Source organism: Myotis nattereri (assembly GCF_964212035.1).
Source record: "Myotis nattereri genome assembly, chromosome: 1".
In the NCBI taxonomy this organism is placed as follows: Eukaryota; Metazoa; Chordata; class Mammalia; order Chiroptera; family Vespertilionidae; genus Myotis; species Myotis nattereri.
The window spans coordinates 60,845,601-60,870,500 of NC_138075.1; the positions used below are offsets into that span (position 1 = coordinate 60,845,601).

A 24,900-nucleotide genomic window follows, 5' to 3' on the forward strand; every position below is an offset into this window, starting at 1 on the left:
ACAGCTCTCCGCGCGGGCCGGGTTTCCCAGATCACGAGAGAGGCTAATCTTGGGTCTTAACCTCCCAGCCGCAGAGCGGGCTCCACCGCTGCTCCACTTCTTCCCATTCCTTCAACTTCTCACCCGCAAACGAACAATCCCAGGCCAGGCAGGACCCGATCACCTCTGCCTCCTCTCACTGCACTAACCCCGCGAGCGAGGGAGGCCGCTGCGCCGAGGCGGTGGCTGGCAAAGGGGAGTGGAAAGGGAGGATGGATGGGGCCGAGGGGTGGGGTGGTGATGAGGGGGATGTAGGAGGGGGTGTCATTTTCTTTTTCTTTCTTTTTTTTAAAAAAAGTATTCCTCTCGCGAGAAACCGCTGCGCAGACGATACTTGAAGAGGTGGGGAAAGGAGGGGGCGCGGGAGCCGCGGCAGAGACTGTGGGTGCCACGGGCGGACAGGCGGCCACAGCTGGAACAGCTGCGGGCGGAGCGGGGCCGCGGCTGCTGCGGCCAGGACCGAGGGACAGCCGCCGCCTCCTCGGGAGCAGGAGCCGCCGTTTTCCCAGTGGGTGCAGCCGGGGTCCCGGCAGGGGTCGGGCGGCTACCGGGGCTGGAGGGGCGGCCACCGGGGCTGGAGCTCCAGCCACCGAGGCTTTTGCGTTGGCGCCGCGGCGAGGACGGGGATGGGGGTGAGGGGCTGTCCCAGGACGTCCACAGCTGGTGCTGGCCCCCTTCTGCCTGACAGCTTCCCGGCCCGGGTCTCCCGGTGCCCGACTCCGAGTCAGATGCTTGGGGGGCGGTGGCAGCGCCCGCAGCCGGCCTCGGACGGCGCGGCGGGCTTCTAGCCCCGCGGCTTGGCGGAGGGGACAGGCTGGGGAGCTGGGCGTTCCGAGCGCGCGACGCGCGCAATCCGTGCCATGAAAAAAGAAACGCAGCGAACTGGCCCCCGGGCGCAGGGACCTCTCCGGACCTGGGTACTTTGCGGCGCGCTTTCCAGGCGGCGCCCGGGAGGCCGTGGGGTTGGCTGGAGCCACTCCTGCCGGGGGCCTGGGCTTTTCAGCCAGCTGTGGACCAAACGGTCCTCACTTACCCAAAATAAGTGCGCCACGCGCAGGCGGCGCGCGGGCTGGGCTGGGGAATGGGGACCGCGAAGCGGCAGCATCCCGATGCCCTGAATGACTCCCCGCCCGGACGATTTGTCTGTTGCAGCTGGCACGGGCCGCCCGAAGTGGGAGCAGCGCCTGGAGAAGGCGGGAGGAACCCGGCCCGGGGTACGGGCGGCGGGAGAGCGGGACCCCGGCGGCGCGGCGCGCGTGAGGGCGCAGCGGCGGCCGCGGAGCAGCCCCGGGCGCGGCGAGAGGCGGCGGGAGCCGGCGGCCGCTCGACACCATGCGGCGAGGGGGGCTGCTGGAGGTCGCCCTGGGATTTACCGTGCTCTTAGCGTCCTACACGAGCCACGGGGCGGACACCAATGTGGCAGCTGGGAACGCGAAGGAAACCCGAGCCAGCCGGGCCAAGAGAAGAGGCGGCGGCGGACACGACGCGCTGAAAGGGTAATGCAACGGGGCAGCTCCTCTGGGGTGGGTCTCCCGTCCCTCTCCTCCAGAGAAACTGAGGGGATGGACTCCCGACCCGGGAAGTGTCCCTCACAAGACCTCCTGGGGGCACCTTAGAGGTGCAAGGGTTACCCGGTCCTCTACGCATTCGAGGATCAACCGCTCTAAGGATTCCTGCCCCAGAGGCGAGGTCATGGTTAAAAGGAATCCTGGGCCATTGTCGAGGCCGATTTGGGGAGGCCAGAAGGGTTCTTTGAGGAAGAAGGGGAGGAGCTGCGACTGAGAGTAGAGAAGTCCATTCCTTTCCCTTCATACCAATCCGCTCGGGTTTAGGGGAAAGTACTTTCCTGTGGGCATCTTTGCAGATGCTCCATTTGTAAGGGAGCACGGGCAGGGAGGCATTCCAGGGACAGTGGGAGAAGACACACAGCGAGTGGTCAGCGTCCTCTAAGTCGTGCTATTAAAATTAGGGAGTGAGTTTTCTGAGTAGCAGTGCTCTTCAGAGGTCTACGCTGGAAGCACAGCAGGGCAAGAGTTTCTGAGAGCTTGTTTCTGGGTTGTAAGGAGCTCTTCATTTCACCGGGGCACTAACGCTGTGGCCCAGCCTGAAAGGGTGTTTTACACCGGTGGTGTATGTGTTGGGTGCCTGCAGCTGGGCACTTCACCAGCTTCCTATGCCCCTGTTACAGAAACTGTTTCAGCAGGAACTATTTAAATTAGGCAGCTCGACTGTATAGGGAATACACTTCTTTTAAAATTGTTCAGATTGAGAAAGAAATTCCTTTCTGCGGTTAACTTCAAGCCTCCATAGGAGCAACAGGATGGACTGTAAATGACCCATTTTATCTCCTGGGAGGAGCCTATTAAGTGAACCCAGACGGGAAATACTCAGAGGCTTTCCATGAAGTGCTTATGATTCTCATTGTAGCTCTTTTTGGGGGGGAGTTCTGTAGCTTGATTATAGGGCCCTGAGTGACCAAGTGATGTTGTCTCTGGGATATGCGGCTGAACAGTTCACTTACTATTTCTTGTTCTGGGCTGTTTTAATTATATCTGTAGTGACATTTGTGTTTGTGTGGCCCAGGTAGGGAATAAAAAGTGTACTAAACTGACAGATGGGTTTTTGAATCCTGATCTGAACTGGGGACACGATGACTGTCAGAGCCACGCACTTAGACTGTGGTAAATCGTGTGGTTTCCTGACCCCAGGAAATAGTTACGATTAATTTAGTTCCATCTTGGTCTGTGTGGGATTCCGCCAGTGTTGGAAAGACAGTTTGCCTACCCTGTGAAGCTGCATCCGCATCAGGCAGCAGGCACTGATTGCTCTGTGTGTGAGGCCCATTGCAAGTTCAATAGATGGACCGAAACTCTGACTTTTCATATGTTCTCAAAAAGACCTAATTTTTCCAGCATTTTTCCTTCAAAAATATTTCTGCTATGTAATCTTATCTTGATATCTAAGTTTGATGCCATGGGAGAGAGAGAGAGAGAGAGAGAGAGAGAGAGAGAGAAAGAGAGAGAGAGAGAGAGAGAGAGAGAGTGGGGGTTTAATTCTGTGGATGAAAGTCTGCAGGAAGACATTAGGCCCGGCCAGACAGACATTTGTCTCATCGCTATGTGCTACCACCAACCAGGGTGTTTCCTTGGGAGGCACAGACTCAGGGTGGAAGCAGAAACTAAGCTCTGCTGCTTAACAGGATGTCCACACTTTCACTCACACCAGCGCTTCCTTCTGTTGGGTTTTACGTGTTTATGACGATAGAGAGACAACCCTCTCTGTTCCTCGTAGTATTTGCTCCCTAACACAGGTGTTACCCTAGTGCAAACTATTTATAAAGCCTTCCTATAAACATGATATTAAATAGAACAGCAATTATGACTATTCCTAATTCTCATGTTATCTTTAAGATTTTACCTATAGGCATGTTTTAAAAATAATTAAAATTAACCTTTATAGTATAAATATTATATGTTTGTATGATATGATATAATATAATAATGAACCTTTATAATATAAGGGGCTTTATTGTTATTCTCATGTTATCTATTTGGGGAGGTAAAAATGATAATTTAAAAAGATATACAATTAAAAGTATTGTTTTACTTAGTACTCAGAGACCATTTTCTTGGGCATTTAAAAAAATTATAGGCATATACATATACACATACAAATACACGTACACATGAATATATATGTATATATACACACATATAGGTGTGTCCTTTTTTTTTTAAAAAAAAAGTTCTTAATTGTTGAAAGTATTACAATATGTCTCCTTTCCCCCCCATTGGTATGTGTTCTTTTTAATTCATGTACATACTGTACTGAACCTTGCTCACTTTCATATATTGTTAGTGCATCCATCTATAGACTTATATGGATCTACCTCATGCATTCTCTTGGCATATAGAATTCCATAATGTGGCTGGTACAGTTCCCTAATGATAGCTCTTTAGACTATATCATTTTTGTGTGCAATTACCAACATTCTTCTACATACCTACGTGTGTACGTGTGCAAATGTATATGTGGTATAAATGAATAAAAATAGAATTGCTGGGTCAAAAGTTTTCCGATTCATTTTAAACAAATGCCAGTTCTGATGTTAAATTTGAATAGCATTTAAATGTATTTTCTCTGCTCACTGCTATTACAGTCTCCCATGAATAAGTCTTTGAACCATGCCCTGCTGCATAAGTCATCAGGGAAAGCAGTTGTGTGTTACATTTTTCCAGTTATTGCTTAAAATTCTATTTTTGCTAGTTAAAATAGTACCAGCTTTAAAACTAACCTCTTTGACTAAAGTAAAACCTGTTTACCATTTTAATGGAAATGCACCATTTATGAAGTGAAAGTGATTTGTAACCCCTGAGTTTGCCTGATGCCCAGTTGGTGGCAGCAACTTTCAGCACCTCACTAATATTTCCTCTAGTTAAAAGGCACTTTAAGCTCATCAGTGTCAGTGTGCACTGGCCTAATCTCTCTTACAAATACTGCCTTCTTGTCTTTCCCTGAGGTGACAGGTGGCTTCAGTATTTGCCTTCATGTTCTTGGTATGTATGTGTATTCGTATCCTGTCAGCTGCCTCACTTCACAGGCGAGGGACTGCCTAGCTTTACCATCTGGGTGTATAGTCATAGCTTGTCTTATTCTCCTCCCATCCTGTTGCAGGTGTTTTTTTTTTCCTTCCCACTGGGCAGCAGAAGTTGTTCCACAGTGGAAATTTAAGCATCCTCAAGTTCCTTCCCAGTTTTTGCTGTGTTTTCTTAGAGTAAATCGCCAATTTCTGTCTTTACAGGAATATTTTTAAATGGAGTGAGTGTGGTCTGCATTTACTCTGCAAAAATTACATTTTTCTCGATTTTGAAATGAGAATTTTGCAAGTTTCAAAAGTGTTTTCAAATAATAAGTGTATAGTAGTTTTCTTTTGTTTGGGCATTGTTAATTTGTGTGAAATGAGTTTATGAGAAATAATAAAATTCTAGCTTTGTTGTTGAAATTTCAGTCCATCACATTTTTTCCTCAGCCAAATTCTTAACTTGTGTGATTAGGCAAAAAGTGTGGGAGACAATCCAATAAAAAAAACCAACAAAACCAAATGCACAACTTTACTTGACTAGGAGTAGTTATGCACCATTTACTTATGATTGCCTTATTGCTTTAGCTCCCAAATAAGGAAATAGTACAGTTTCCTGTCAAAGGGGAAAAAAATCTTTAGAGTGAGACCCCTGCCCCTAAATCTCTGATAAGATGAATTGAGAAGTTTTATCCTTGTTGCCTGGTTTGTGAGTGTATGAGACTGGTTGTGTTTCACACAATTTGTCCCCTTGTGCGTGACTCCTTTTGGTCTTTGTTTATTTGTTTATTTTTTCCAGAGGTCTTGTTCCCAGAAAAATACTCATGGAACAGTTCATACACAGGGTAGATTATGTGACGGCAAACTCCTAGGGATTAATTACACAGACGTCTGTTATTAAAATAAAGAACGTTAACAGGGAACACAGAAAAAGTTCTGTAGACTTTATAACGCCCATTTTACTTTACAAAGAGGACTTTAAGGCTTCACCTGAAGTCAGATAGGCTAATCATTAAATATGGCTAAAAGACTCCTGCAGTGGTATGGTTTGTCCTTGCATTTATTGAAAAGATAAGCTAAAATATTGAGGCAGCATTAAAAAAGGTTATTCTTAAGTAGAAGGCTTCAGTAATTCCACATTTTAAACAAGAAGATGGAGACACAATATTTATTTATGTGACTCATTTCGTAACATTCAAGACATAGTGGTTGTTAACAAAAATGCATAAGTTGTTGATGTTACAAATTAATTAAAACATGCACCAGTCTCCTTGAGATGGGGTTAGGGCTGATGGAAACAGAATTACAGATATCTGTCCAAATTTATTTGGAATTATAAAGATTAGTGAAATGTTTCTTTCTTGTCTTGTGTAGCAGATATTTAACAAGGTGATAGTATTTTGCCAGTGACTCTAAGCAAGCAAAATACTGAACAAATTATTAGGCTCTTCACACACTAGTTTGTTTGCTTTATCCTACAATAAACCAGGCAACCAATCTAAATAATTTGGGAATATGAGCTTTAATTTTCAGTGTGAAAATAAGGTTTTAAATATGTTTTCTTGAGCTCTACTAACATTTTTTTCTGTTTCTAGAAACTAACCCAATAAATGGGGCCCATTCGAGCAACTTAGAACTTTTTCCCATAATTTTGTTTTTAGAAAGCTGAAATCAATAATGTATCAGGCCTGAGTTATATGGCAGGCATATGAGAGTTTAATGTTTCAAGAGTGTTAAGCTTGATTTTCCCATTAGGTTGTAAAATCATCAAAGGCAACAAAGCAATCATAAGCATTTTAACATTACGTTATTGTTAGATGGGATTCCAGAGAGTTCATTAACTCAGGAAGCCTTGATTGAAAGCCATCCTGAATTTAGGTGCGTGGAATGCCAGAGACATACAGCCATGGCCCCGAGGGGCTTAATATTTGCGAGCACAGTCAGATGCATTACAGGAACTAAGAGTCAACAGAAAGATAGTAGAGGACATGGGATCTAGGATTAAGTAAAAACAAAAAATAAGAGCAATTGTTGCAGTGGCAGGTGACATTTAGATGACATTTATGTACCAGGCACTGCTTTCAGTGTTTTACAGATGGGACCTCATTTGATGCCCACAGCATTTCTATGAAATGAGTCCTTTTACTAGCTTTCCTTTTACAGCTATAAGAGCTGAAGCACACAATGGTTAAGTTTTAAAGACACATTTTTAATATTTTTTTCTTCATTAATTTTAGTTCTGGTTTTGGTTTTTCATTCCACTGGACAAAAATGTGGGGCTAAAACATTGTAAAATTCCCCTTAAAATTCCTAATATTTCTTTGTGCCCGATCCCAGGCATAGTTAATAACATGATAATATTTTGTCAAACAAGAAAATTTCTTTAACATTTCTGCAATAACATAATAGAACAGAAGGAATTAAAGAATGTTAGATCTGGTGGGGTCTTTGGATGGCACATATCTTATATTTTAGCATTATACCTTGACTTTTATTGAGAGTGGTAGGTAACCATCACAGGCACTCTCCTGCATCACCCAAGGTTCTGAGCTAGAGACATTGCTCATGATGTCATTCAGAATCGCTTGCGCTCATGTGCCATGTGAGAGATTTTTCTCAGAATCAAGTTGCAAGAGAAACTTCTCTTTCCAGGAGAGGCTGCTATGTGTCTTAAATTCCTAAGACACAATATGATGAGTTCCTGAATTCTTTCATTTTTTTTACCTTGGTTGCCTGCAATATATAATTTTTACATTAAATTGCAGGAATAATGGTAAAGAATAGCAAGTTCTGATATATCCCTCATGATTGCACTTTACATATGTTAATTCATTTAACACATACCTTCTTGAAGAGGGAGATTATACCTACTTGCCCATTAAACAGATGAAGAAATGGAGGAATGCAGAGTTCTAGTAATTATTCCAGAGATATAAATTAGTAAGAGGTAGAGTTGGGAAATCTGTCTTCATAGTCTGTGCTCTTAGCCAGTGTGTTGCACTGCTTCTCCAGTGTAATAAATCTGATACCTGGTAGGTTTATTCTTTTTTCCATAGTCTTGAATCTTTCATTTCCCCAAAATCTTCTCCGACCATTGCTTCGGGGAAAGACTCAACATTTATTGAAGGCAGATGCAGTCACATGAAAAAGGAAGCGTCACTGTGGAAACTGGATTAAACTGAAAAGACTTCAAAGTGAAAGTCTACCAGGGCTCAGCCAACTGGTGGACCAAGCTTCCTGTTTTTTATAAATAAAGTTTTATTGAATCAAATCCATGCCCATTGTTTACATATGATCTATGTCTCTTTCACACTGCAGGGATAGAGTGGAATAGTTGAGACAAAGATTGTATGGCCTGGAAAAAAACAAATTATTTGCTCTTTGTCTTTACAGAAAAAGTTTGCTGACTTTTGTTCTATGTGACAAATAAGTGACTGTCAGGACTGAGAACTTCTTAAAGGCGGTTTCCTTTTTTGTTTTATTTATTACTGGGAATAATTAGGAGCTGGGCATATGGTAGGTGTTCAGTATTTAATTTTTGAATGCCTGGCCATTTTGATGGACTGGTTGACAGGATAAGGTAAATTATATAAATTAGAGCTCGAAGGACGTATATGAGAGAAATGAAGAAAAATTTGAGTGGAAAAGGCACAATGTAAAAAGAATATAAAGTGTTTGCGCTCATGGGCAGGGCTTGCATTGCCTGGCTCCAAGGGGCCCAGCTCACAGTGTAGCCTGTGAGAATAGTGCCTTTGGAGATGTATAATATGCAATCTTGTGAGCCTGTCCATAGAGTGACATTGTCAGGCTGGGAGAGGAACTAGAGGACACATACCATCACTACCTGATCGTGGGAAAGATGAAGATGGTGAGTTAGTAAAGGATTTTAAGATGGGAACACGATCAGATCTTTGCCACATGGCAGAAGTGTGGGAGGCGCATGGTCTAGAGAACAGAGAGACTAGAGGCAGGGAGATTTGGGGGGCTAACATGGCAATCAGGGTGAGCGTGGACGATGGCCTAAGCAATGGCAGTGGAGGGGTTAGAAGAGGCTCAAGGTGTTCCAGAAGTAACCTGGCCAGTACTCAACCACGAAGTTGTGTAAAGCAAAGTAGGCGAGGCACTTAGGATGTTCCCACCTCCATGTATCATTAAAACTTATTACACATGAAAACATTATAGCACCATTAATGAGAAATGAAATCATTCCAAGTCCCTGTACGACAGGGAAACAAGCTATTTTCATCTGTGTTTTGGTTATCTTATTGCTATGTAACCAATTACCCCCAAACTGAGTGGCTTAAAAGAACAACAATTTTATTATTTCTTATGATTCTGCAGACCAGGAATTTGGACAGGGCACAGTGGGGAACCTTGTCTCTGCTCCCTGCAGTGTCACTGGGGCCGGAATGAGCAAGAGGACTTCTTCACGTGTGTTTCTGGTTCTGTGATTGTGGACTGGCGCCTGCAGCCCTGTTTACTTTGGTGTGGCTTAACTAAATGGACAGATAGAGCAGGGGAATAAAGGAAGCAAAGAGTCACTTGTCTGGCTCTTTTGGGGGACTTCCAGGTTTTAAAGCTCTCTCCGATGTGATCTCCTGCCTGGGCCTGCCCCTGGCGATGGAGCCATGTAGTGTGTTTTTTCAAATGGGGAAACTGAGCCCCAGGTGCAGCAACCAGGCCTCGCTCAGAATAAGTGTCTGTTGTAACTCGATCTTGAACAAGAGCTTCTTGACCTGGGTCACATGCTTTAACCCCATATGTTGACTGCAGAACTGACTTGAATGGCTGAAAGCTGGCTGGAAGGGCTGGATGGGCTCATGTGTTTGGATCGTGGGCTGCGTCCCTCACATCTTCCTGGAGTCTCAGATCGTCCCCCTCTCACATGGCCTTGTGGCAGACTCTCCAGCAGCGTAGCCAGACCTTTTACATGGAAGCTGAGGATTCCAAGAGTACAAAAGTGGAAGCTACCAGACTTTCTTCAAACTTAGCCTGGACTTGCATGGCCTGGAATTCCATGCAAGTCACAGGCCTTGTCTAAGTTCAAGGGCATGAACAAAAAGCCATTGTTTTAGCATGGATGGAACTGGAGAGCATTATGCTAAGCGAAATAAGCCAGTCAGAGAAAGATAAATATCACATGATATCACTTATTTGTGGAATATAACGAACAACATAAACTGATGAACAAAAACAGATCCAGAGACAGAGAAGCATCAATCAGACCGTCAAACCTCAGAGGGAAGGTAGGGGAGGGTGGAGGTAAGGGGGACTTGTATGCATACATATAAGCTTAACCAATGGACACGGACACCAAGGGGGTGAGGGCATGAGTCGGGGGCTGGGGGGGGCAGTAGGGGGGATAAGGACATATCTAATACCTTAATCAATAAAGGAAAAAAAAAAGCCATAGTCCCCCCCCCCCCCCCCGCCCCAGGTTCTTTATTTTTTCCATCACTATATATCTACTCTATGCCCTCATCCACCTCCACTCCCCCCCGCCCCTCCTGAAATCACCACACTGTTGTTCTAGTTCTTTATGTGAGGAGCAGCATGTATCTGCAGGAAGGGGCAGAATTGGGGAGGACATTTTTGGAGACCAGCTATCAAAGTGAAGGAATGGGTTTTTGGGAAGGATAATTAGATGTTTAAGGTTTTTTGTTGTTATTGTTAATCCTCACCTGAGGATATTTTTTTCCATTGATTTTTAGAGAGAGTGGAAGGGAGAGGAGACAGAGATAGAGAGAGAGAGAGAGAGAGAGAGAGAGAGAGACAGACAGACAGACAGACATTGATGTGAGACTGACACACTGATTGGTTGCCTGGCCAGGGCAGATGTTTATGTTGTAATCTAACTTGATTGAATCTGATTGGCTTAGTTCCCCACTGAAGATGTATATGGGGTTTTGCTACTGTGACTGCATAATGAAAAATGAACAACATGCCCCATGTTCTGTTAGGTTAATGTTAAGGCACTGTTCTTAGCTTGTCCACAGTTCCACAAACCCTAGGAATAATGTTACACTTCTAATAAACTGGCCAATTCTGTTGTATTGAAATAGAAGAGTTATGAAACTCCTAACTTTCCTGCTTTCTTTTTAGCTTCTAAGAAACTTGGACAAATTTAATGCAGACTTTAATTTATTATCTTAGGTACCTGATATGTTTTGCCTCCTTCTATATGGGATTTTATTTTCAATTTCTATTAATAGCCAATTTTTTGCATATCTGTTGGTATAATTTACCTCAAAAGTTGTTTTTAGAATGAGGGAGTATAATTAATAAATAAAAAAGATGTACAGTTGCCAATAGAATTAGAGTTGTAATGAGCCGAATGCTATTAATTTTGTCATTAATGGAACAGCCACATTGTTAATAGAACAAAACTGGATTAGGAGTGCAGTCCAGTTTTGATTGTAGATCCAATACTCTACTATCAAAGTCTGGTTTTAAGTCCTTGGTTCTTTCCCACTTTCTCAAGTGGCTTTTGTGTTGAAGTTATCACAGAGTCTATTTATTCAGCCCCTCGGAACGGAAGGGAGAGGGGACAATCCCCTATCTCCGCCATTCCCAGCCGGAGATGTATTCCAGACATCAGGCAGGCCAGAGCGGGAGAACTGCTCCATTAGACAAGTTATTTGGTTCAGTGTTCTGAAGGGTTGTGAATTCCTAGACCATCAGTCATACTTACATTCAAATATAAGTATCCAAACACATCGAAGTCCAAATATAGTACAACCACTTTACAACGTGGGTGCTGGGAGACAGGATTTATGTCGGCCCTATGGACACATTATGTCTGCTGTTAAGCTCTTAGTTTCGTAGTTTTGAACTAAACTGGTGTGATATCTCTGTTAATAAAGAGAAGTATTCTAGAGACAGGTATTTGTTTTTCTGTTTCTTCTCCTTTTCCCTCTACCTCTTTTCCTTCTTCTATGTCATCAATATTCTTCTCCTTATTACTCTTCTTCTTCTTCATCATCATCTCATCTTTTTTTCTTCTTCTTATAAGTAACTTCATGAGCTGAGCTTCACATAAAATAGGGATAATAGGAATATCAAATAAGGGTTAAAACATTAAGAAAATTAAATTATAAGTAAAACGTTACATTTTTACCTGAGGGTCTTGGGGTGTTCAAGAAGAAAACAGAGATAAGGTTTTGTTAGGGGAGGGAAGGAGAAAGACTGAGGGAGCCAGTGGAAGGGAGTCAGGAACAGGTTGTGGATGAAGAGTCCAGTCAACCAGTTACCTGAGTTGGACAGAGCAGGTCCCTCACTCATGGCAGCCTTGCTACCAGGTGACCTATGGCCTTACTGGACTGTTCAGGGGACCGAGAATGATAGACACTTGGATGTCAGAAAAGATTCTTGTGAAACAATTAGAGAAATTTTGTGGAAAAATCAGGTCAAGCCAGCATTTATTATGTACCTATGTATATGATACTATGTAAGGTTTGGTGCTCTCACACTCTCCTCACGAATGATGGTTTATTGTCTGCCATTTCCCCTACTCATTTGATGCTAATTTAGATTGAGTTAATTAATAGGTGCCTTTGATGAATAACTTTTAAAGACTCTTCTTGGTTTTGATTTTTTTGGCATATGGAATCATGACTCAGGTCTTCCTCTATAGTCAGATCATCCATCTTTATAAAAACATTACAAGTTAGAGTGATAGTGGGGCAGATGTTAAAAATTTATAGATGCAGAAACCGAGGCCCAGAGAGAGTTTATTAAAAAGTGCTCAAGATGCTTATTTCCTTCTCTATGAAGTAGAGAGATGTGGAAGCTGAGTCCCACAGTGCCAGGAGCCGATTTCATTAGACGTGTGTCATTGCGCAGGAGATTATGCCTCCCTTTGTGGTCATACCCTGGAGAGGGTGAGTGGTACCCGAGGGTCCTTAGCTGGGCTGCCAGTAAGGGCACAGGGCACAGGGCACAGGGCACAGGGCACAGGCACTTTTCTTGTTCTCTCTTTATTTGGCTTAGGAAGTACGATCAGCCTCTCAGTGGTCGACCCAGATGGGAGGCTGGACATCAGAGCTTTAGCTCTTCAGGACTCCCTTCAATCAGTGGAAGTCTCTGGCTTAGGTGAGGGCAAATGGGATGGGGCTTTTAATGGAAGGTGGTTTCCGGTCAGGGTAGCAGTGAGGGGGTGGGGGAAGGAGCACTGGGAATCTTCTCTGGGAATCTGAGGGGTAACTCCCCCCAACCCCACAGTCACACTTCTAATGAGCAATTAGAATGTTCAATGTCCTGGGATGGGCCACCGCAATTCTAGGTCTGTAAACTTGGACTCTTGTTGCAACGTGCTGACTCAGTTATCCAAACTATTAATTTTTACATTTAGATTCCATGTAATAAGCATGTCAGTAATGAAAAAACTCTTGTTTTCCATATCATCTCTCCCAGAACATCTGCTTAATCTAAGTGACAACTATGTATTGAGCATTAGCCGTTTTTGAATCGGGGATCTAATGCTTAAATCTCAGAATGAACAGCCTGTCTCAAGCCAGTTGATATTATCATCTTCTGTCCAATGATTCTAGGCCAGGGGTGGGCAAACTTTTTGACTCGAGGGCCACAATGGGTTCTTAAACTGGACCGGAGGGCCGGAACAAAAGCATGGATGGAGTGTTTGTGTGAACTAATATAAATTCAAAGTAAACATCATTACATAAAAGGGTACGGTCTTTTTTTTTTTTTTTTTTTTTTAGTTTTATTCATTTCAAACGGGCCAGATCCGGCCCGCGGGCCGTAGTTTTCCCACGGCTGTTCTAGGCAGAACTACATTTGGAATATCTTTCTCTCTCTTTGCTGATGGGGTTAATGTCCCAGATGATGTGGACTGTGCTCTCCAAGGAAGGACTTGATATGCAACCTTCAAGTGGACAGAACGTTTTTTAATTTTTCATGGACTGCTGCTGCTTCACGCCCCAGAGTTTAGGCCACTGACCTCAAGTTTGCAAATTTTATATCCCATTACCACCCTGTGAGCTCTGTACTCCCCAGGGCCACATAGTTGATGTTTTAGCTGGAATCTGAGAAAGTGTCTGAACATTTCCTGAAGAGTTGGCGAGGAGCAATTTGGCAGTTCAGTCATAAAAACCCAGAGCTAGTGGCTGGGGTATATGTTATAATGACCTCACGCTGTTTCCTATTTGAGCCTGGTCGTGGGTAGCTGGGTAGAGTGGCATTGCTTGTGGGACTGACTGTATTTTAAAGGTCTGAGGAGTCATTTTCAATGAAGACTAATAACCATTGGCCATGTTTCAGGGGGGCTTGGAAGTGTGGGCGTAGGGTCTGTTAGGAAGGAACCTCAGACAAGTGGCTTGATCAGTCTGAGCCTCAGTTTCTTCACTTATAAATGAGATTAGAATACCTTTCTGGGTTGCCCGGAGGTTTAATGAGATAGTACATTTCCCATTCCTACTGCAGTGCCTGATGTGCTTAGCTGTGGCAATGAGGATGATTCTAATTCTGACACAGCTAAGGAAAATGAGGGAGGGAGTCATACAAAGAGGCAGGATTTTTATGGCTAAAGCAAAAAGTTAGATAATTATTGTATCTGGAGACCACAGTCTCCACTTTCTCTCCTTGGAACTGGTTATTTTCAGAACCAAAGGAAGCAAACTTGAACTTTAAAATCTTTAAAAATATAATTTTAATGGAAACTTACTTTGTCTGTGGAGCTCTGGCTATACGTAAAGGCAAGGTGCATGTAAGGCTTTTATTTTTAAATGCTCCCTTCATCTAAATTGTGTTGCCTTCGTTAGGAAATAAACTTACTAAGCACTATTCCTTATTAATATGCTCCTCTCAACTCCCCCAAAGAAGTTTGCATTGTTGTATTGGCAGATGTGGCCAATAGGCCTTGTCTCTCTCCTGAAGGACACTTGTCCCCCCAAGAGCTTTGTGAAAGGAATTTGTTACTTTAGGAAATGGAAGGACTGGCCCCAAACCGTTTTCTTTGGCATCAGTGCAAAGAGGACCCTGAAAGATAGTACTGCTTTGTGGTGAGGTGGTTGGCTGTTTATTGAAACGTGCTTTCTTTGGTTATGATCGAGTGGACGACAAGCCACACTACCTTTCAGCTCATGATCTCAGAGGTGATGAGAGACACTCTTTCCCAGCTTCCACACATCAGATCTCGTGGAGAAGTCTGGCTCTGCTGCTGTTCATGTGCCCACCACTGTGGCCAAGGAATGGGGCACTGGGGCTGGCCAGGCCTGAGCCATGTGGAATGGGTTCCTCTTAGGAAAGAGGAGTTTGGCCAGCAAAGAAGAGGAAGGGAAGCTGAGTGGGTAAACAGCACATCTGTACCCAAACAAAGAAAGCTCCATTTTTCTTTCTTTTCCTTAAAAAATATTTTTTTTTACTGTTGAGAGCATTACAGATGTCTCCCATTTATACGCCCCACCCCCCGTGTCCCCCTTCCCCCAGGTTTTCAAAAGCTCCCTTTTTCGTAGACCCAGGACTTCTTCAACTCACTGTTATTACCGTTTTCCCTGGGCGCTTTGTGGGCGGGCCTCACTTGCCTGATTTGGGGCCAGGCTGACACAGATTGGCCACCCCTGAGAAGAGCCATGGCCTTCACCTTCCGACTGACCATCCCCTTCCTTTGGCTTCATGCTTTGCAGCAGCATAATGCACACTCAGTACAAAAGGGTTCTTATTTGTTGTTTTTCTTCTGTGCCCTATTTCTCTTAAGAAATTGAAAATAGCTTTATTTTTTTTTTATTTTCTTATAATGATTCCCATTTTGATTTTCAAGAAATCTTAAACTTTTGAACATCCAGGAAAGTGGAACAAAATATACATTATCTTCATTGAGACCAAGCTATAGTAGAATCCCTGTGCCCTGCACCCTTACATTTCAGCCTCTGGTGAATTAATGGCTGTAAACTTTCTGAAGTTGTGGTTGCTTCATATTCATTCTCAGCCCATAAAAGTAAGAGTGCTTTAAATAAAGAATGGTTTCCACAGATAGTAATTTTTCTAATTGTCATTAAAAATGTTCGAATTACCTAATTTTTCTCATCCCCTTAGGGTAAATCACACAACCACCAATACAATCAAGGTTTATGAAAAAGCAAAAATATAAAAACAAAGGAACAAATACCAGGTACTTTTTATGCTCTGCTAACTTCTCAAGAAAGAAAGAAATTCTATATAATAGAATGCTAATATGCAAATTGTCCCCTCGGGAGTTTGACCGCTCGCTATGACATGAGCTGACCACCAGGGGGTGGCATGAAATGAAGGAAGACACTGGCTGGCAGCTGGCAGCTGGGGGAAGGAAGGCCCCAATTGTCCCTGATTGCCAACCAGGCCTAGGGACCCTACCCGTGCATGAATTTCATGTGCCGGGCCTCTAGTCTCAAATAAGAAAACAAACTTTTCAAAGTTTTGAAGACCTTTCAGGAATTTACAAGAATATGCAAGCCATTTTTTTTCCTTCTTCTTTTTCTTTGGTAAGCAATTCTGACTTAATATTAAGGATATTGTTGACTATTTGACAGAATTCGAGACAACAGAGTTTCCTTTAACCTTGGATTGAGTTGTCTGCTCATTTGCATTTGGTCTCTCCCTTGAAAATGGGTCAACACAGATTCTCACATATTGAAGAATCAGAAAACATAGCACAATTTCTTGCTAAATAATTTTGTCCTCTCGTCTCATACTTCCCGTGACTGTAAGCACTCTCTCATTTATGAATAGAAAAGCCAAAATTCAGCCCTTTAAGGGACCAGATACAAATCAATCCCCTCAAATGTATTTTTTTTGTTAACTGATGGGTTTATTTTCTTATTAAAAAAGATAAAGTATCCTTGTGAAAATGAGTCATGTCAAAAAGTAGTTGTAGTACCCAGGGAAGCCCACCCCTTGAGCTGACATGCTTAATTCTTTGCACAAGTGTAGTGAAGTCATTGCTCTTGGAGTTCTTGTCTAATGAACAGCAGCCTTATTTAGTTGCCACACACTTCAAATTTGTAGAAACACGTTGGTTAGTTTTTGCCACTTGTTTAAGATGGTAAACATGTTGGGATTGGACTGTTATCTCTAAATGGGGATTCCCATCCCTCTTAAGAATGTTGAGATAAATAACAGATAAAAGTGGTTCCTGAAGTGGTGTGGTGATGGTATGCAGGAGAATATGCCTATGAGGATGAACTAGGCCAATGCTACTGCAAAGTTGTTGTTTTATGTTTTTTAATAAGGAGAATTTAATATATACAAGACTAGAGAGAACAATACAAAAGCTCCAGCTTCTGCAGTTATCAAGTAATGGTCAATCTTATTTTATCCATTTCACTCCCCCATTGCAGATTTTTTTTTGAAGTAAATCCCTAAAAATAATTTAGTGAATATTTCAATATGCATTTCTACAAGATAAAGGATCTTTAAGAAGCATAACTGTAATACACTATTACATTTAAAAATAACATTAAAATATCACCAAACATCCAGGATTTAAATTTTCCTGATTAGGTCATAAATTTTATTTATTTTTTAAGTTTGTCAAATCAGGATTCAAGTAAAGTTCATATTTTGTAATTATTGATATGCTTCTTAAATATGTTTAGATATATAGATTGTCCCCTTTGTCATTTTCTACCTTGTAATGTATTTATTGAAGGAATTTGTTCATGCTCTATGATATCACTTGTATGTGGAATCTAAAAAGCTTAACAAACTCAGAGAAACAGAGAGTGGAGGGGTGGTTACCAGATGGGAGAAAAGGGGAAATAGTGGTCAAAGGGTATAAATTTCTGGTTATAAGATACATTAGTTCTGGGGACCTAATGTACAGCATGGTGTTTATAGCTAATAATACTGTGTTATATACTTGAAAATTGCTAAGAATAGATCTGAAATGTTCTCACCACAAGAAATAGGAACTATGTGATGGGGTGGAGGTGTTAGCACATGTTAGGGCGGTAATCATGTTGTATCAAATCAGCACACTGTACACCTTAAAGTTACACACTGCTACTTGTCAATTATATCTCAACAAAGCTGGAAAGGAAGAAATTGGTGCATGTCCTGTAGAGTAGAGCTACTTAAAATGCCAGTCCATAAACAGCTTATTACCAGTTTCTAATGAGACAAGAAGCATGTGCCAGATTGTAAATCCAATCACTAAGCACACTATTTAGCTCAGCTGATTCATTTTTTTTCATGGCAAGGCTTTCTCCATGAAGGAGGCAGGGAGGTGATTTGTCCCGCCGCCAGCTCCGTATCTCATTACAGATGAGTACCATGTAGCATGCAGACCAGCACCGCCAGTCCTGGGACCACGCCTCCGCACGCTGCTGTCCAGTTTCTCAGCCTAGTGGTGACTGCATCCAGTGCTGGTGGTACTTGTCCTTCTCCTCTGTCTCCTGTATGCACTGTGACTTGCTTGTTGGCCCTAGAGGCGGATCCAAATCAGAATCAACTTTTTGTTGAGAAGACTTTGTTAGGCGTACTCCTATTAAGAGGCCCGTCATGCCTGCTGGTATATCTTTTTGTGATGTGAACAGCCCAAATTGATGATCATTGTCTAGATCCATTAACTTATGAGGGTAGCAGAATGGGCATATTTGAATTTTGTCACTTCCTATTTATTAATACTGTGAAGTTATGCTCATTGTTCCACAGCCAGCAATGTCTACGATGCTGCCAAAGTGTGCTTTTTCTGCACTTCTCTGGACTGACCCATGGCTTTGAGAGTTGTGGAAAATGACTTAATAGCTAATACTAAGTATTAGCAATGATGAGGCATAACATTTTGGGAAATTTGTGCAGAGGAGGAGCCTGGCACTCGAGGGGGCAGAAAAGAAGGATATAATTATGCAGGTGTCTGTGGCTCTCCCCTTATCCAATGATTTTGCGTGAAAGTCAAGGTGGAGCAGCTCAGTGTGTTATTTTTATTTCACAGTAAGAGTTTCAGACCAGGGTCTTATGAAAAGTTGGTAAGATTTTGGACTAGGGGTGGAAAGAAGATGCTTGTAGGTATTTTAACATTCAGGAGTGAATGTTTGTCTTCTCATTTCAGCATTGCTTTCTCAGGAATGCTCTTTTTAACTTTAGAAATAGTAAATTTTAAATAAACTTTATTGTGGTAACCATTTCATAATAGTTAAGTCAGATCATTATGAATCTGTTTAACTTAAACCCATACAGTGCTGCCAGTCAGTTATATCAATAAAACTGGAAAAACAAACAAACACAAAGAAATGGTACAGCTTTAATGACTCAAATGAAAGATTTTGAAAAACACTGATATATCCAGATCCCCTTGGGAAAGGAATGCGGGGACAAGAGCTGCTCCAGTAGATTCATGCTAAATGTTTGTGGGGAATAGTGTGTGTGTGTGAGTGTGTGTGTGTGTGTGTGTGTGTGTGTGTGTGTGAGTGTGTGTGTGTGTAAGTCACATTTCCTGTGTTTCATATCAGTGGAAAAGATGTACATATACAGTTCTTTGAGAACAGATGTATTTCTACCTAATGTCCAACTTCCAGGTACTTGCAGGTTTTTAGACCAAGGCTTTGTCTTAGGAGCTGCTACAGAGATTGGAAACCTTTTAGGTATGTTAGGAGGTAGAAAGGAGGACACGTTTCCCTGTTCTGGCAGCATCGTCTCCTCTGAAGTTGTCACTATGTTGAAGTTTTGTGCTGACATTATCACCGCCTCTGCACAATTATAGCTCGAAACATGAATGCTGCCACATCCTCCCGGGCACTCCAGCGGTGTTAAGAGGACAGCACTGGCATCACGGAGGCCCAGAGAGAAACCTTTTGGGTTGGATTTCAGGGGAGAGCTGTGCTAATGGTTGGGATGAATCGCCAGTCTCTCCATACATTGGACCGAGTGCTGGCAGCCTCTGCATTAAGTCAGAGAGCTGTGACCCTGGAGGGTTTTTTAGAACATCGTCCTGCTCACCTGGCTTTCGTGCACCAGATCAGATGGTTGCCTGGGTGATCTGATACTTTTGCTTGAAGCTGCTTTTCTAAAGACGAGACACACCCATGTTCAAGTGTACGTGCAGAACACATTCCAGTGGGGCTGTGAGTAGGTTTAGAATTGTCCACATTTTGAATCTCCACATTGCTCCTCACCCACCCGCTCCCCTGAACACTGAACATGTTAAGAGTTGGCTGCTATTTCACCAGAGGGAACAGGACAGGATACTCACCGTGGAGAAGCTATTTCAGAAAGGGAAGTGCCAATCTGTAGGAGTGAGTGCTCCCAAAATGTATTTATCATCGTTTTCCCTTTCCAATCTACTTTGTAAGATCGATCTTCAAATTTTTGGTTGGCACACCCAGGAAAAGAAAACCAGAGCACAAAAAATGATGCACACATTAGTTTTTATGAGGGAACACATTCTTTCTGGGATATTTATGGAAACATCTTTCTAATCTCGAATCTAGAAATCTTTAGTACTAACCTTGGGATATTTTAGGAGTAAATTCTTTTGGTTTTTAATTAGTGACCTATGACATGCTTCTATTGTGTAACCTCTGAACAATTACTTCACATCTCTGAATTTCAGTTTCCTCATCTAAAAAGGAGCACAATAATACATTTTCTTAATAGAATCTGGGGGAAGAGTCACATGATTATTTTGTAAATTATAAAGCTCTCTAAAATTTGCTAATGATATTTGTTCTACAATGTGACTTTCCATGGACTAGATAAATTCTTGATTTAGTAATATTCCCTCATATTTAAATTAGACTGTTTTATTAGAAGTTTTCATAAATGTTTAGAAATAAATGCTTACACCTTTGCTTCCATTGCAAAGTTAGAAAAAAAAGACTTGTTAAGTTCTTGACCCCTAATATTGTGAATTGTTAATTTCTATGACATACTCTCAACAACTTTCTTTCAGCTAACTTCCTCTGACTTTTTAAAAACTTAAATGCTATCAATGACTTTTTGTTGTTGTTCCTTAGGAACAGTGTTGCCTCTGTTCTCATGAAAGGCTTTGGGAAAGAAATGTTTTAAAAGACCCACTGCCTGTTGACGCCTATGAAATAGAGGTAGAGATACAAGACCCCCAAAGCTTTCGTAGCTGTAAAATGTTTCTAAATAATGCACCTGACACATGGAAAAACTTTACTCTCATACCCCACGAATTCCACATATGGGTATCTTTTATGTTTTTGATTTTTCATTTTAATTTCTTCAAATTTAGAAGAGTGAATGAGATGATATTGATTTCTTAGGACTCATGATCTCTTTTATTCCTTTATTGTTGGTTTTATTCTAAACAGATGGACCTTGGCAATAAATTAACTCTGTCTGAATTCGGTCCCCTTGAGTTGTCTTAGTTGGATGTACGTTTGACACCTGAGCCTTCATTTACCATTTAGGATTCAGGTATTGTGCGAGGTGCTGGGTGGCAAAGATCAATCTGAACTTTCTATCTTTAAGGAACTCACATTGCAAAAGAGAGGACAGTTTTTTTGGTTCCAGGGGATCTGAAATGCTTGAATAACTTGAGTACAAGGAAAAGCTGCCAAATGGAGTTCAAATCTGACCTGCCTCCTTGTTTCATCTGGAAGCTACTCTTTCTGGAAATGGCTCACTGAACCCTGGTTCTGTGAACCCATCCTGGGGACTGATTTTGTATTGGAGTTGCGGGCGGGGTGGGATCTTCTGGTCTCTACCAGAAAACAGGTACATTGAGGATGAGAATATCCAATTCCTCGCCAGTGTTTAAGTTCCTACTTTATGGATTTATGGATATCCCGCGTTGGCCCCAATGGTCTTGGGCTAGGGGTGAGGGTGGCACTGGGCCTGGGGCCAAGAAGGCTTATTCTGGCTGCCCTCTTAGGACTGTGTGGAGTGGTCTGAGTTGAAGGTGTTGAGTTCTCATAGTTCCCTGGGCAGCTTACTGTAGCTGCAGGGACCACGGGCCTGAGTGGCCAAGTTTCCCTCGGCTTGCCTGCCGTGGAATGTGTTTTCCCATAGAAACAACATTTTAAGTTGTGGTCAGGTTCCCAGACCAGCCTATAATAACCTATTTAGCTGATAATGTAGTCCAGAGACTGCTATTTGACTAGCTTGGGGACCAAACCACCACCTATTAGCATTGTTTCTATTGGAAGAGCCATCCCGAGTTCTAAATACCAATATAGAAATGACATTTGGAGTCCTTCCTGTTGGTCAATTGGGAGCTGCCAGTACTCAGACCGGAATATCGCATCACTCTGCACTCCCAGTTCCTGAAGAACCCCATTCATTCCCCTCAGCCTGACCCCACTGACTGGTATTCTTGTCTTTTCCTGGGGCTGCCAATACATTCAGACGGTATTATCGCCCTGGACAGAGCTCTTGGTTTGAGAATTTCTGGGAAGGGGTGGGAATCATGGTTTCTGGCCCCCTTCTGTGGGTGATGAAGAGGAGGGGAGGGGAAATTAGGGCTAATGGGGCAGTGAATTCCACAGACCTAGTCCTGGGCTGCCTCTCACTGTGCAGGTTTTGCACCACTTGCTGAGCTTATGTGTTTGTGTTTTAATAATTTCTGTACTTTTGCCAGTCTTTGGGAAAGTACAGTATGACTTCGGTTTGAGTAAATGGAGCAAATACGCTAGTAAAGGAAACTGTGCTGCCAGTCCTTGGACTCGTGGGGAAGGCCAAGGGGTTGCAGGGCTCTGGGAAGCCATCCTACAGAAGCTGTGTGTTTCCATGGTGTCATTGATCACATCCTCTAGGATGCTGGAGAGACACAAATCTGAGATGTGCCAGTTTTCCAGTATTGAGGAAACCCTTCCTCATCCTTATAGAATCAAAGAGTAAAGTCCAAACTCTATCAATAGATACACCACCCTCCACATTTAGATGGGAGTATCTTTTATGCAACCAACCATGGGTGTGATGCCGGCAAGTCAGACACAGGCCCCTCCCTTTAGAGAGAAGTGGGCCCAGTGCAGACTATGGTGGCAAGTTAGCCAGAGCATCGCCTTTAGAAGTCGGGGGCCTCTGGGTGTGTAGCAGTGTGTGCAGCCTTGGCGCTCTCAGTGTTGCTCCTTGCAGAGCACCAGAAGTAGGAAGTGCCCAGACTTCAGCAGGATCCGGACATGCTGCACACAGCCGCGGGCTTCTGGTCTTCACAGTTCTTTCCCATCACACTGCCTCAGGGCTTTAAATTCTTCCTTTCTTTTTTTCCAAAGTAAATTACATATACACATATGTTTCAGTCACCCATAAAAGATTCCAAAAGTTGGCCGCCAGTCTAAAATGACCTCCCAGCTACCGTTCTCGGAGAGCATCTGCTGGTCTTGATTCACTGGTGTGGGTAGTAAGTGCCCCCGGTAGTGTTCAGATCAGAAACATAGGAAATAAAAATAAAAAAATAAAATGACCTCCCAGATTTGGGGAATTCTTTCAGCTTCTTAGGGTGTGTGTGTGTGTGTGTGTGTGTGTGTGTGTGTGTGTCCATCCTTGATACAGCGACCTAAATTCTTTGGTTGTTAAGTCCTTGGGCTATTGCTTTTGATCAACACAAAATCCCCCCACAAGCACAGTTTAGGGCAGACAGCAAAAAACTGTTGATGCGACACCCTACCCTCTCTGTGCTGTGAGTTCCCTACTCAGTGGTGGGAAAAGCCTTTGTCCAAACAGCACCTGCCGGCAGGCCTTCCCAGGCCACCCAGTGAACTGTGGGATGTTTGTCTTTAGGAATTGGCCGTACATGGTGGCTTCATCTGTGGCCTTGGTCAGTTGCACCAATCTGCCAAAAGAAAATATGCACCAATTTGTGAACTGAGAACTTTTGTTTCATTGCTTTTGGGATTTTGATCAGCTGCCTCCTGCATGCCGCCCCCCAAGGGTGATTGAGCCCACCACCGGGGCATGTGCCCTTTTGCTAAAGAAATAAGTAGAATCAGAAATTCAGATATGATTTTGTCTACATTGATTTTGTTTTTTCTCAAAGGAAACATATTGATCCCTGAGTTCTAAACACTGATAACGTCACTGGTCAGAATAAATTAATGAGCCCTGGCCGGTGTGGCTCAGTTGATTGGGCATCATCCCATGCACCAGGAGTTGCTTGTTCTATTCCCAGTCAGAACACATGCCCAGGTTGCGGGCTTGATTCCCGGTGGGGGCGTGCAGGAGGCAGCTGATCGATGTTCCACTCTCACATCGATGTTTCTTTCTCTCTCATCCTCTCCTTCCCTCTCTCTCTAAAATCAATGAAAATATTAAAAAAGAGAATCCTATATAGTAATAGCCTAATGTGCTAAGTGTCCGGCCGACCGGTTGGCCATTCAACCAATCAAAGCATAATATGCTAGTGATATGCTTAGGCTGCTCAACCACTTGCTATGATGTGCACTGACCACCAGGGGTCAGACTCTGTGACTGGTAGGTTAGCTTGCTGCTGGGGTCCAGCCAATCAGGACTGAGCGAGACAGGGCCGGACATGCCCTGGAGCCTTCCCTTGTTCCTCCCCCACCACAATTGTGCACTGGTGGGGTCCCTCGGACTGGCTTGCGCCCTCTTGCAATCCGGGACCCCTTGGGGGATGTCGGAGAGCCAGTTTTGGCACGATCCCGCAGGCCAGGCTGAGGGACCCCACTGGTGCATGAATTCGTGCAGCGGGCTTCTAGTAAATTAATGATCAGCATGTCAGCAAGTAACCAAGGCATGAAACCATTATACATCACTGTTTAACTGCTTATACCTTTCAAATAGGCATAAATATGCTCCCTTTAAATAGATTAACTGATAAGAAATAGTTCTCACTATTAGACAGACTTCCATGTTGGTGACATTTACAGCTGGCCTATTTATGACACCAAAGGGATGGTGTTCATCTTTGTTAATTGTACTTTGTACTTATTAAGGCGTTTATTTAGTTCTGTGTGCTTTTAAAGAGACTCCAGGATATTCTAGGCATAACAGACATAGTTTCTCTGCTTGAAGAACTATTAGTCTGAGATCAGAGTGGGGGGGGGCAGGGATGAGACTCTAGACATATAATTATTTAAAATATATAATTACAGTATAGCATATGTTGGTTTTTGAGAGGTATGTTTGGAATTGTGTTAATAGATTGCAAGGTGGGTGGGATTAATCCGGGAGTGGGGATTAACAGTATGGGGAGAGGTGGACTGACACATTAAAAGGGAAAGATGGGAGAAGAGTTTGGATTTAGCATGTGCATGGCATGGGTGCGGGGGCATGTGCATTAATGAGGGCTGAGACAGCGAAGAGGAGCAGAGCGGGAAGGGGAAAGTGAGGGAACAGGTGAAGAAGAGAGCGGCAGGTAGGTAGGCCTG

The 24,900-nt window shown here is 43.2% G+C and overlaps 1 protein-coding gene across 1 annotated transcript in view; it reads left to right on the forward strand.

Annotated features, from left to right (window-relative positions):
* Nucleotides 1-1,371: 1,371 nt before the first annotated feature.
* FBN1 (fibrillin 1) overlaps nucleotides 1,372-24,900 on the forward strand; it is a gene marked incomplete at its 5' end in the record, with an annotated part of 229,336 nt that continues 205,807 nt past the window's right edge. Inside the window, one exon of the mRNA XM_081089678.1 lies at nucleotides 1,372-1,535. Within this exon, the coding sequence (XP_080945804.1) occupies nucleotides 1,372-1,535 (164 nt within the window). The remainder of the gene's footprint in view (nucleotides 1,536-24,900) is intronic.